The 12,957-nt window shown below is 26.6% G+C and overlaps 2 protein-coding genes across 9 annotated transcripts in view; both read right to left on the minus strand.

Annotated features, from left to right (window-relative positions):
• The window catches only part of LOC108001349 (phosphofurin acidic cluster sorting protein 2), a 74,240-nt gene extending 63,822 nt beyond the window's left edge, over positions 1–10,418 (minus strand). For 5 of the 8 annotated variants that reach the window (XM_062075822.1, XM_017062303.3, XM_017062302.3 and 2 more), the window contains exon 1: positions 10,219–10,402. In XM_062075822.1, the coding sequence (XP_061931806.1) occupies positions 10,219–10,322 (104 nt within the window). In that variant the 5' untranslated portion in view covers positions 10,323–10,402. Of the gene's footprint in view, positions 1–7,296; positions 7,345–10,218 lie in introns of those variants that run through there. The other 3 variants (XM_062075821.1, XM_017062301.3, XM_017062304.3) reach the window with 2 other exon arrangements.
• Positions 10,419–10,810: 392 nt separating this feature from the next.
• On the minus strand, positions 10,811–12,686 carry LOC108001376 (protein YIF1B-A). Its single transcript, XM_017062350.3, has 4 exons — positions 12,320–12,686; positions 11,927–12,012; positions 11,513–11,845; positions 10,811–11,439 (listed from the first exon to the last, which is right to left on the minus strand). The coding sequence occupies exons 1-4, from the start codon at positions 12,348–12,350 to the stop codon at positions 10,909–10,911; spliced, it is 981 nt and encodes a 326-aa protein (XP_016917839.1). The 5' UTR covers positions 12,351–12,686; the 3' UTR covers positions 10,811–10,908.
• Between the last annotated feature and the right edge of the window lie 271 nt (positions 12,687–12,957).

Genomic DNA, 12,957 nt, shown 5'->3' on the forward strand with positions numbered 1-12,957 from the left:
TTAATGGAAATTAATGGAGATAGACTATATTATATGAAGTTTAATTTAAATACGATATATAATATGATTGGATAGTTCTTTGAATTACTAATTGATATTATGAATAGGAAGATAATTCAGAAATTGTTTAAATATAAATTTTATTAGAATATTTTATTGATTAAAAATATGAAAATATTTATTAGCAGATAAATTTTCTAGATGTTTACTTTTAATTTCGCCAACATAATCTTTCGCTTCACACAATGTAGCGCGCAATTTTTTTAATTAAAAAAAAAAATAAAATTATTAATATGCCCGCACAAGAATCTTAATCTACTATTAAATTTAAAAAAAAATAAAAAAATAATTAAATTATTTAAGGCAGATTTTAATTTAGCATTATAATTAAAAGTAACGAGATTTTCACAAAATTCTACTGAATTGAAAAATTAATTCTCTAAAAGTAATTAATCGTAAATCACTATGATGATAATTCTATCATATCATATCGATTCGAATCACAGAAATTTATGTCAAAAAATATAATTAACATCAATATTTAATGTACTAAGCTATATCCACAATATCGTTTATAAAAATAATTTTTTAAAATTATCTTCAAACGACCCTGATCACCCATCCGTCAATGTTCTCCTATTCTCATCTTATCGTTTTATCCTCATCGATTGTAAAATATACGATCATCCTATTCATTTATTGTTTTAACATAGATTTTAATTCAACATCAAATAACTGGGTGTTTATTCGTTTTTATTATCTATAAATAACCATTACTTTTTTAACATAATATACTATGTGTCAATTGAAAAATTGATGAAATTCCTAATTCAAATTTTGAAAAATTGTGATGTTGTAATATCTAACGCAAAATGAAATTTCTTTCAATAATTGAAAAACCTGAATTATATTAATCGAAGTATAATTATTTACTATATTTTATAGAAAAGTTATTTTTATTAAAATAAATTATAAATATTATTGTATATATATATATATCTAATGCCTAATAATAAAATATCTATTAATTTTTTTTGGCATGAAATACAACAATAACAGTTTATAGCACTTTATTTTAATAAAATAATGTTAATAATATTTTTAAAAAATTTTAATAATACATTATTGATAAAATATTAATATCTTAATTCCCTTTTATAAAGCTATTAAGTTATTAAATATGTATTGGTCACCTTGAAAATTTCTGCAATTTTTAATGCGTTTGCTATTTATACTATGTGTTTAAAATTAATAGAATAATAATTAACATTTAAATAATTTTCACGAAAAATAATTTTCATTGAATCTCTCATTAAATTTTCCTACTATTGTTAAGATTTATCGAAGCATAAGATTTTATTATGAATGAAATTATTTTAATTACTTTATAAATTACATTTATTAATTTATTTTACTTTTTGAATTTTATTTTATTATAATCTATAAAATTATTGTGTAAGAAGAAATTTAATAACTTCGATATCTATCTTATATTTTCAATATTAGTTTCGAATAGTTTTTACTTTATTCAATTATTGGATCAAGAAATTCTTCTTCGGATTATTCCCTTCCCTAAGTTGATTTTATTTAACTATCATTTAAATCCTTTCAATATTATTTGGCAGATATCCATTTTCAAACATTGAAAAAATGAAAAAAATCACCGACGACTTTATTGCATTAAAATTTTTTTCTTGTTTGAAAGATTGGAACAAAATATAGATCGATATTTCAAAAAATAAAACATGTATGATAACTTTATTTTTAAAGAAAACACTGATCTAATTTCTAAATTTAATATTTTTAAAATAAATTAATACAAAATTATAGATATTGTTGGAAATTCAACAAATTTCATTCGTAACGATCCAATTGTAATAATCGTTCGAAAATTTCCACGAGACATATAATGCAACAGAAGAATATAAAACATAGATCTACGTATGGACCGATACTTTTTAATGCTTGTTTTGAACGACAGCCAATACAATTCGATTATTGATTCTAGCAAAACCACAGGCTGTCACGTGCAAGAAGGCTCGAACACGCCAAAAACAAACGAGTTTACAATGTTCATCTATTGGTGTTATACTATGGTTTATTATTAGTATTTATCGTGTATCTCAGTTTGGCCTGCGTTTTAATGCAAATTCGAAAGCGGCTTAAGATCCGACGTATTAGCCTTCGTTTGATCATTTGCCAGGCTATCGAAAGAAATTGTTTCATCCTCTAAGAGACGTTATCTGACGACTCGAAACAATAAATCTCCTAGAAACGATTATAAACGCGCGACAGGCCGATAGTCTTTTTATGAAATATTGGCTATAAACGTTGCTATCAGGGGACCACATTTTCAAGGAATATCATAGTGGTAGGTATTTATTACTATCGATAACGAGCATTTATCTCGTTAGTGGTTTCTATATGAGAATCTAAAAATCTCCTAGATTTTTCATATAATGAAATATAATACAAAGAAAAAAGTAATAATTATATGAATGATTAGTCAATATAAAAATATTATTGAATCAATTACCTGACGTACATTTATACTTATCGATACGAGTGTATCGAATGTATGAATTTCTCCCGGATTTAATTACACATGAAGAATCCATACATAATAATGAATAAATTACATTCTATATATATATACAATAATAGATTCGTTTATACCAATACAAATATCCAAAAATTTAAGGGATATTTCTTCAAATTAAAATAAAATGAAAATGAAAAGAAATTAAGTTTTCGATATTATTTGTTTCGTATTAATATTTTTAATTTTTAAAAAATTTTACGTGGATTCAAATTGATGTCGAATTTGATGTCAACTGTATATTATAAATAATTTAAACGATGACGAAATTTATAAGTAACCTGGCGCCAAGCTATACATAAATATATTTCCTTTGAAATTTATATATATAGGGATATTGCACACAAACACACACACACACACACACAAACACACACACACACACATATATATATATATGTATATATCAAAAATTAGCAACGATGATATACCGTTGAGATAAATTATAAAAATAAACCGCGCAGAAATTCGTTTAAGCATACTGTTCCACTGATATAAAGACTTTCGGCAATGTTATTAAAAAACGAATTGATGAAAATATAATTACTTTTGTTGTAATTGCATTTTTATTGGGATCTGAATCATTTTATGATCAATTTATGCAAAAGAAAGAAATTTAAATTGAATATAATGTATATGAAATAAGTATCGATATTAATTTTGTGATTTTCACAAGATGTAAAAAATTATGACAAAAATTAATCGATGTACTTTTAAATATTTACTTACTTATTATTTATATAATATATTTCCAATATAGTTTTCGAATTTTTCAATGAAATTTTCAATTAATATTTCAAAAAAAGAATAACTATAAATATGTATAACAAAATATAATATCTTAGATATCATGTGTACATGTACTACATTATAATTATTACTAAAATTTATAATATTCTGAAAGAATAATAGAGAAAATGAAAATTTCATTCATAAAATTCTTGAAAACTTTTTTGAGAATGGTTCGTGAAAACAAAATGCACAGAAATTTCATAATTTTAAGTGTGATCCACGGCAAACTCGATATTTCATGTTTCAATTTATGCAATTGTTTATTCTAGACATCGGATTAGATTTGATTAATTTTAACACAGCTTTCATTATTATAAAATTGATCCGATTAATCCCTCGTTTCATCTCTCGTAAATCAATAAACAGATACATCCCATTCACCCCATGCAAACAACAAATAACATCCAATTCTCTAATCCAAACACCCTAAGAGTACTTCCTCCTCAATTTCCTCCATCCAGTTTCTAAAAAAAAGACTCAACTATTCTCCACGACTCACACTTATTTAAAAGCTACCACCCCTTTGCGCTCTTCCCATCCATCTTAATTCAGTTAGCACTGTGCTTCCGCGTTTTCCTTCCAACTTCCTTCCAGGGGCAAAAACCTGTCATTCGCATGAAGAAGGGATTCGTGTCGCGAGTATTGACGTCAACCACGAGCAGGGAACAATAGAGGAAAGACGGAACGAGTCTGCACGCTTGCCGCCACAACGATGGCGAATCGATTCGGTCGCATCGAATCGTATCAAGCTGTTCCCATCGAAAAGGTCAAGTCACGTGTCTATTCGAGTAAAAGTATCGCCGATCGCTCTCGAAAGTGTTCCTCGAGAGTGGACATTGCGTCTGAGAATGACTGAGGGCCGCTCTCAGACGTTGCTCTCTCCACTTGTGAGAAATATCATTGAGAGGAACTTTGAATAGTTTTACTAGTCGATATATTGAAAGAGTTTCGCGCTTTAAATAAAGTTTAAATAAGAAATAAGAGCGACATGATAGCGGAAGATTATGTGATCTTATTATTAAATTATCCTATATATTAAAAAAGAAAAAATAGCTGTGAAAGAAAGAAAAGTTACTAGATCAAATCTTGTGAAATAGAAAAGAATTAGTATAATGGACTATTTTAGAAAATTTTGTCAAAAATGGAAAAATTGTAGTAAAAATCGGACAATACAAATATTTATTCCCCTACAATTAATTCCCTAAATAAAATAAAAGATTGAAATTTCGTGTAAAATGTTTTCTTTTGGCAAGCTTTCATTTGGTTCATTATATCAGGTAAATTCAGTTCAAGTGCACTTTTGGCTCTCTTATCCGATTATATCCTTTTACAAAAAATGGAGATATATAATATTTGTGCAAAATAAATTTAGAAATCTAATTTATAATAAACACAATTGAATTAATAATTGTTTAAAAAGAAATTAAAAACAGCTATTTTTACTTTTAATAATTCTGTAAATACGAGATTAATCACGTTAATTGCTTTATCCAAATAAAAAATTATTACTTATTTTTGTCTACCGTGTTCAATAGCAGCAAATTATAAACTCGATATTTTATCTGATTATTATACATACGAAATCTCGTGCCGATCCAGGTGTTCATCCTATTATAATATGCTACGAATATATAAAAGAGTATCAACGATATCTTAGAAGAATGGCAGTTGGAACATTTCTATACCCAATAGAAACCTGTATATAAAGAATCATTGAAAGAGCTGTGATCTTTTCCTTTAGAATCGTTTTAAAATCACTAGAGTTATTGTTATTAATTTTAAAGAAAATCCTCAATATCATTTTCGAATTATTCAAACAAGAATATTCTCGTGATAGTTGGAAAATATTTAGAGATAGAAAAATTTGTGAATCTATCCATCCAAGAGCAATTTAAAAAAACATTTAAAGACTACTTTGTAAGATTCTTTCATTCTGAAAAACGCAATATATCCATTTACGAAAAACACCATTGAGAATAACTTGCGATACTTATACTCTCAAATGGACATCGTGGTCAGAAAGCAAGAAACAGGCCGTGCACTGATATTTCACAGGCGATCTGCATAACGGATATCGCATATCCCCTATATCGTTGGGTGGCGATTTGCGATTAGTACACTCGTCCGGTCTGGGTAAACGTAATCCAGAGGCGAGGTCGTAATGTATTCAATACGAATTGCTCTGTGCTCCGAATCGACACTGAGTTAGGGGGAAAAAGAGAGGGCGAAAAAGTTCCCAGGATGAAAGAAAACGCGCGATGCTTTATTATTTAAATGAACGAAGATGTAGACTAAGGGTTGAACGTTTTTTCTTTTCTTTTTTTAAACCTTCTATTATATATGTAAAAATTTATGTACACTCTCGTATCGAAGAATTACAAAACAATGTATTGGTTGATTAGAATTCAGATGGAACATCAGATCCTAATAGCGCCGTTCGATCACGAAGAAGACGACCACGATATATAAGCTTTTTAAAATTTCCATTAGAATTGTAAATATTTTTCAGAAGAACGCGTGTATGTGCCGCGTGAAAGCTGAAATCCGTGAATAATTCAATGAAAAAAACGACACAGAAGATCGATCTCACGAGGTTAAACGCGAGAAACTCGACGCGTGCACTTTCATGTTGGAAATCTTCAATCTTCCAAGTTTATACGCGACATTTATACGCGTGATTTCACGAATCTTTCACGGAGATACATCTCTGCCATGAAAGTGCAACTATTTGCAAGATAAGTTTAAGAGCAAATACATCGTTTCGTCGTTTAAACACCCGCATCTGTTGTTGGAGAACAACAGGTGGACTCACATTCATTACGCCATTGGATACGGAAATGGAACGATGTTTCACGAGTCTTGCAAAATGTTCATGAAACTTTGTATATCGGTAATTCATTTGAACGAAGATAATTGTAGTGGACGTTCTCGAGTAATTTGCACCGCTATTAATTAAGACAAGACTTAGAAACATGTTTAAAACGCATTATTCTGTTATATAGTAACTTGAGAATTGTCTATCCACTTGAATAGGTTAATCAATATACTTGAAAATTTTATGCATAGTTACACGAGACGTAAATGTAGCAAATGAAACAATAAATTAGTCATCCATTAAATAAAATCACTAAGAATAGATGAGATATCATTGCTATCGTGTCGCAATTTTTATTTTCTTATATATGGATGAGATTTCTTTTATTATAACACGAAATGAAATATTATAACTCAATTTCAACAATGTAATTTCTATTGGTTATCCATTATTTTCGAAAATTATATGTACTATTTATTGAATCAGAGATTTTTTATTTTTGTTATAGATGATGTTTTATTATATTTGATAATTTCTTTAAAAATTTAATTTTAATTGGAAAAGAATGTTGAAGAATTATATTTCATTTATTACATATTACGTATTACATTTATTTATCAATCTTAATTTCCAACCAACCATTCTCCAACCATTCTCTACCAACAATGAAATATCTTATATATCTATAAATAAATTCTTTATTTCAAGTTTTCAGATGAAACATTTCTAATAAAAGATCTGAAATATCTCGTTTAATAACATTGGCATCATAGAAGAGATATTTCGTGCATAGCATTGCATTTACGACATCGAGATATCTTGTCTTCGATAAAGAAATGAATAATAATGAAATAATTATAGAATAATACTAATATTAATTATTATTAATTCGTTTTAATTATTTTATATATTTAACATCAGGATGAAAATAATCGATTTTAGCGGTTAAACAAAGAGTAGTAATATATATATTATATGAAAGATTGTAAGTTTTATAAATATGAAGATACTTTGAAGAAATATAATAATATTTATACATTTTTCAAGATATAATAGAATTTATAACAATAATTATACAATTGAATCTTACCTCAAATCCTCTCAATGAATTGCTCAAATTCATAATGAATAAAATTTAATGCAAGAATATCACACTTGAGAAATATATTTGGCAAAGTCTTCTATTAGAATAACAACAAATAAAGGTAGAATTAAGACGAAGTTTGTAAGAATCGTGGATCACATTCGAGAAACAAGCACGGATTATCTATAGGCGATATTTGGAATAACAACAGGGGATCAAATAATTCCCAATAAACGTAAGAATAATAAATAGAAATAATTCGAATGATTTCTAAAAATATGTTTTTAATTAGTTAAACTAGAATTTATATTGAAGTTTTTATTAATTTTGTACTTTTTTTGATAATAATTAATTTCTTTATAAAATATTTTATTTTGAAAAAATCTATTTATATTCTATTAAATCGAAAAGAAACTTAAATTGAAGATTTTTATACATTATTATATATTTTTTTTAAAAAATATTTTTTAATAAAAATTCAAGTAAAATATATAAAAGAAAAATATTTTTGTAACAATAATTTCTTTTTTTAATTAAATTTTTTTTCTCTCTGGAATATAATAATTTTCTCTTGCTATACAAATATTAATAACTTGAACTCAATATGCAATTTCCTTGCAAAAATTTATTTTTTCTTCTAAAAACGTGACGAAACTGACATCTATTTTAAAGATTATAAAATAATTTCAAAATAGTTTTTTTCAGTAAATAGACTAAAAAGTTTTATCTGTAAACATTAGTAAATTTATTCAAAAAATAAAGCAGAATAGTAGCAGAATAGAAAAAAAAGATCAAAGAATATCACTTATCGATATGTGAATTCGCTTTAACATTGAATGAAAAAATAAACTCGACGCAATTACGCAGATATAAATTACGTCTTAGCGAATTGCATATCTTACTAGTACGATATAATGATTGATACGCAATAAGAACTTTATTGGAAAGGGTTGGCAATAAGATCCGGAATAGTAGAATGTCGCGTAGTTAAATTACTAAGTTATTGGATATCTTCGATCGATTACCTTCACGTCCAAAATATTGGATAACTATCTTTAAGATATATAGTATATTGGTTAGCATATAAGATATATAGTATAGTACATATAATATATCTTGTAATTTTCGAAGAGAATTTTTATAATTAAGAAATTTAAAGTACATTTGTAATTGATCGTTGATTATAAAAAAAAATATTTAATTACAATTAATAAAAATTTTTAATGAATACTCCTACACGAAATATTTAATTACGTAATATATAAAAAATATATATATATATGTACGTTTTTAGTAATTAAGAGTAATTAGTATGTCATTATATCAAATTAATTAAATTATTGATAAAATATCATCAAAATATTCAAATGTAAATTATGTAATTGTAATTACATAACAATTAAAATCCGAAAAAAATTGATTTGAAATTTTAACTATTTCATATTATAATAATTTATATTTTGATATATTTATAAAATTATATTTTAATAAATTATATTTTGATTTATATTTTGAATACTTTCTTTTCGTTATAAATATTTCCACGTATATTAAAAATTCGAATTGTTAAATTTTTAACAATTTTGGAAAAAATAAAATTAATATATAAATATTCTTATAAGTAAAATATCTAAATAAAGATTTTTATTTAAAGAAAAATATACTAAAAAATTGTTTCTAAAATGAAATGAAATTCTTAAATTAAAAAATAAATTTAACTTTTTTTCAAATAAATTTATTCTAACAAAATCTTTCTTTAAATTATTAAGATAATTATTAAATTATCTTAAATAAATTAATCTACATAAAAATGTATTTTCCATTGTCATAATTAAGATGCATTTTTTAAAATAAAATGTTTTTTCGAAAGAATTAGACCGAATAAATGAATTTCCTCAGAATTAAACATTTTTGGAAACAGAATGAAGGATTCATAATAAAATTTCTCTATATCGCGATAATTAAATTTTAATTAAAACCTCAACGCCAGGTGGAGCAAATAGAAAATTAAATTTCAAAGATAATAGTTTAAATTATATGTCACTGTAGAACGAATTAGATTAATATAAATATATTACATATATCATTAATGAAAATTTCTGTTTACTTTCGAATATTATGAAACAAACAAAAAATACATAATGAAGAAAGAAGTGATTCAACGCGATGTTATATTGCGATGTATAAAACACAAGCTAAGGTCGAATTAACGCGCCCATGAAAACGGACAACCATGACATTCGAACATGATACCCTATTGCACGAAAGCGAGAACTTCGGCGAAACGTATTCTAACCTAACGAACGTACACGCACAATCGACATACGATGTTTGACTTGTCGTTTTTTCGTTCGCGCCTAACCATCTACTATTATAACGTCGCAATAATTTTTTCATGATACAATATCGTTAAATCCAGACCAAAATTTTTAATTATTCTTTCATCCTTCTCTATCGAATTGTTTCTATTTACACATCAAGTTAAATTATCGAACATAAACAAATGAGAAAAAAGAGAAAATCGCAAGGATTAGAATGATATCGATTGAATACCGGCGAGATAAAACTACTGTGAACATTGAAATCAAGATTATGATGCACGTTCCGTGATCTGTCACATCCGATTGACAGGTAGCATCCTACAATAGACAGTGCGCGCCACGCAGCCCCAACCTGACACGCATCTCGAATAACCTATGATGCGTATGTTATAAAAGAAACACGTTAATCCGATACAAGGTCAAAACAGTATGCGAAGATTGATGACCTTGAGGCAAGGGTGCGAAGAGAAAAATGCGAGTGATTGTGGAAAAAAGGGCGTGTGAATGTCCGTCGAGTGTCTGGCGTCCACAATGACACGAAGTAACAACGCCAATATCGTATGTAATACGAAAGTTGTTCAAGAATCTAATATTATTTATTGGTTACCTGGGTATACAGTTTGGTGCAGTACAATCCACTTCCCAAGTGGCAAACAGCTTCATAGGAACGGGCCGGGTGGCCGGGGCTGTCGTCTTCGTACGCTCCGCCATTTTTGGCCCGTCGGCCCACAGAAACACTCACCACACCTTCAGTTCACCGCGGCTCGCGGCTGACTGACTGAGTAATCCCGCTCGTGGCGCCATACGAAGACAGTTTTGTGAGTCGACGAAGAATTACGGAAAAGTATAAAGACACCTTTCGGAAAGTAACGGAAGTAAACGAGCACGGATTATGTATCTGCTATGGAATCACATTCGCGAAGCAATGTGAATACGGTCGGTAATGTTTTTCGAATGCATTCTATAATTCTATATTTTAATCAATATAAAATTGTATAAAATTGGTAAAAAACTAGCAAAAAAATCTTAACACAACTTACGATTATTATAGATTTTTTTTGTTTGTACAAATAAAAGTATATATACTGTTACAGTATAGTAATAAAAATATATATACTTTATATAGACAATATAAAGTATATACAATATAGTAAATACAAGAAAAAATAATAGGTTCATTTAATGAATAATGAATAATCTTTTGAAGAAATTTTTATTACAAAAATGCACATATGATGTGAATAATCAAATAAATATACACATTTCGTTTTCTTCAAACGTATTTCAATTTATATAATTAAAGCAAATGATATGATAACCACCACATTAGTATAGGTTGAATACCTGCTACAAATAGTATAAAATAGAGTCTCCTTTTATTACCAGAAGCTGTGTATGCACCCTGGTTTTGTGGAATGACCTTTAATTTTAATGACCGTATAAGAAAAAATGCTAAAGATACACTGGTATATAGCCAAACTATATAATAACCAAATTTTCGAAATAATAATGAAACCAAAAGAGCTGCATTAATACCAACATACTTATAACCACAATAAGCTAATATATCTAAAGTTGAAAGACTTGTTTCGAGATTCATCACATAAAGGCTTACAATGTGTACAACTAATTCTATGACATCCCACGCAAGAGCAGAACTAGCCAAAATACTTAACTGTTCTGGATTAAAACGTTGCTGAGTTCCTGAAACTATTCCAGCCAGAACTATATATGTTAAGAATGCCATAGTTGGAATATATAGATCTGGTGCATTCTTTTCATAACGTGGTTGTTGTGGTACTTCTTGTTCGTACTTCACAGACCAGTCCTATTAAAAATAATTAATTATTTATATTTGTTTAACAATAATTAAATTCATTTCCTATTTAACAAAAACTTACTTTATGAGTAAAAGGAAAAAATAATAAAGACAGCTTTGACATAACATAATCTGTATCAACAGCAAAATAATATTTCAAAGCTGTAACTGGCACATATCTTTCAAAATGTTGTTTTCCAGAACCAACTAAAGTATTTCCATATTGTACAGCCATATTTGTAACTATTGGTTGTGTTAATAATTGTGTTGCAAATTGTGATGATGAATAATCATCACCATGACCTTCAGGAGATGGATAATGTTGCATTGGTACTGTATTAAATCCATATGGCGGAGGCTGTTGTTCTGGTACATTGAAACCATATTCTGGTATCATACCATTATCCATAGAAATCTATAAAATTCATAAAAATACTGATTTCTCATAACATATATTAATTTATGTTTGTTTTTTTTTATATTTATTAAATTTTACCTGTTGATTATACATATATGGATTCTGAGGTATTGATGGTGGTGGAGATAAACCAGCAGATGGATCAAGTAATCTTTTTGGTTTTCCTATTAAATGTTTTTCATTTAAATCATTTTATATAACAATATATTATAATAAAATATTATAATTTATATTACATTCAATATGGAAATTAGAAATAATATATTAGATAAATTAATTTGTAACCTTAGGAATCATAACCTCTATATAATATTGCACGATATTACATGCACGATATATTTTAATATATACCAATAAGTACAAAATATGTTAACAAATATATGTATAATTTCTTATCAAAATAAATATCAAATCTAATCTAAGCTATAATTGAGAAAGAAATTAAAAAATTATATTCATGGATTAACTTACCTCGTCGTGAACTGGAATTATTATAATTCATGATTTTCTAATTAAATTTCTTAAACTGTTTATTAGAAAACACAAAATAACAAAGGAAGTTTTATTGCTTTCGGGTTCAAACCCAATTATTTTCAACAAAAAGAATATCAAAAACAATTCATGTTACACGTCGCCATAGCCCATCAATCGTTGCGAATTCTCCCACTCCAAGAACTTACAATGAAATATGTTATGATGTTGTCATTTGCTCATACATCAAATTATCATAATTAATTTTTTTATCTATTACATTGATAATTATAATTTAATTATTTATTTACATTTTAAATTTTTATTTAATTTAAACTTGTTATTTAAAAATTTTATATAAAAATTCCTACTTTGAATTATTTAATTAATTCATTAATTGTATTTATTATGAAAATAAATTAAATAAAAAATATATAATGATATATATTATATTTTATAAAATATATAATAAAAATATTTATAAAATAAATATATACGTTTATATATGTATATGTACATTTTTAATATGTATTCTCAAAAATAATTTCTGTAAATTAAAAAAACAATATACAGGATATTCATATATTGATAAAATATTTTTGGAAAATTGATATTAAACAATTTTAATAAAAATAATA

The sequence above is a fragment of the Apis cerana genome, linkage group LG5 (genome assembly GCF_029169275.1).
Source record: "Apis cerana isolate GH-2021 linkage group LG5, AcerK_1.0, whole genome shotgun sequence".
Lineage (NCBI taxonomy): Eukaryota > Metazoa > Arthropoda > Insecta > Hymenoptera > Apidae > Apis > Apis cerana.

Bases quoted from the DNA above. Each gene is read 5' to 3' on its own strand.
- LOC108001376 (XM_017062350.3), bottom strand. From the start codon at position 12,350: ATGAATTATAATAATTCCAGTTCACGACGAG. The intron at 12,013-12,319 runs GTAAGTTAATCC...AACATTTAATAG, and splicing joins TAATTCCAGTTCACGACGAG to GAAAACCAAAAAGATTACTT. The intron at 11,846-11,926 runs GTAAAATTTAAT...TGAATTTTATAG, and splicing joins CATATATGTATAATCAACAG to ATTTCTATGGATAATGGTAT.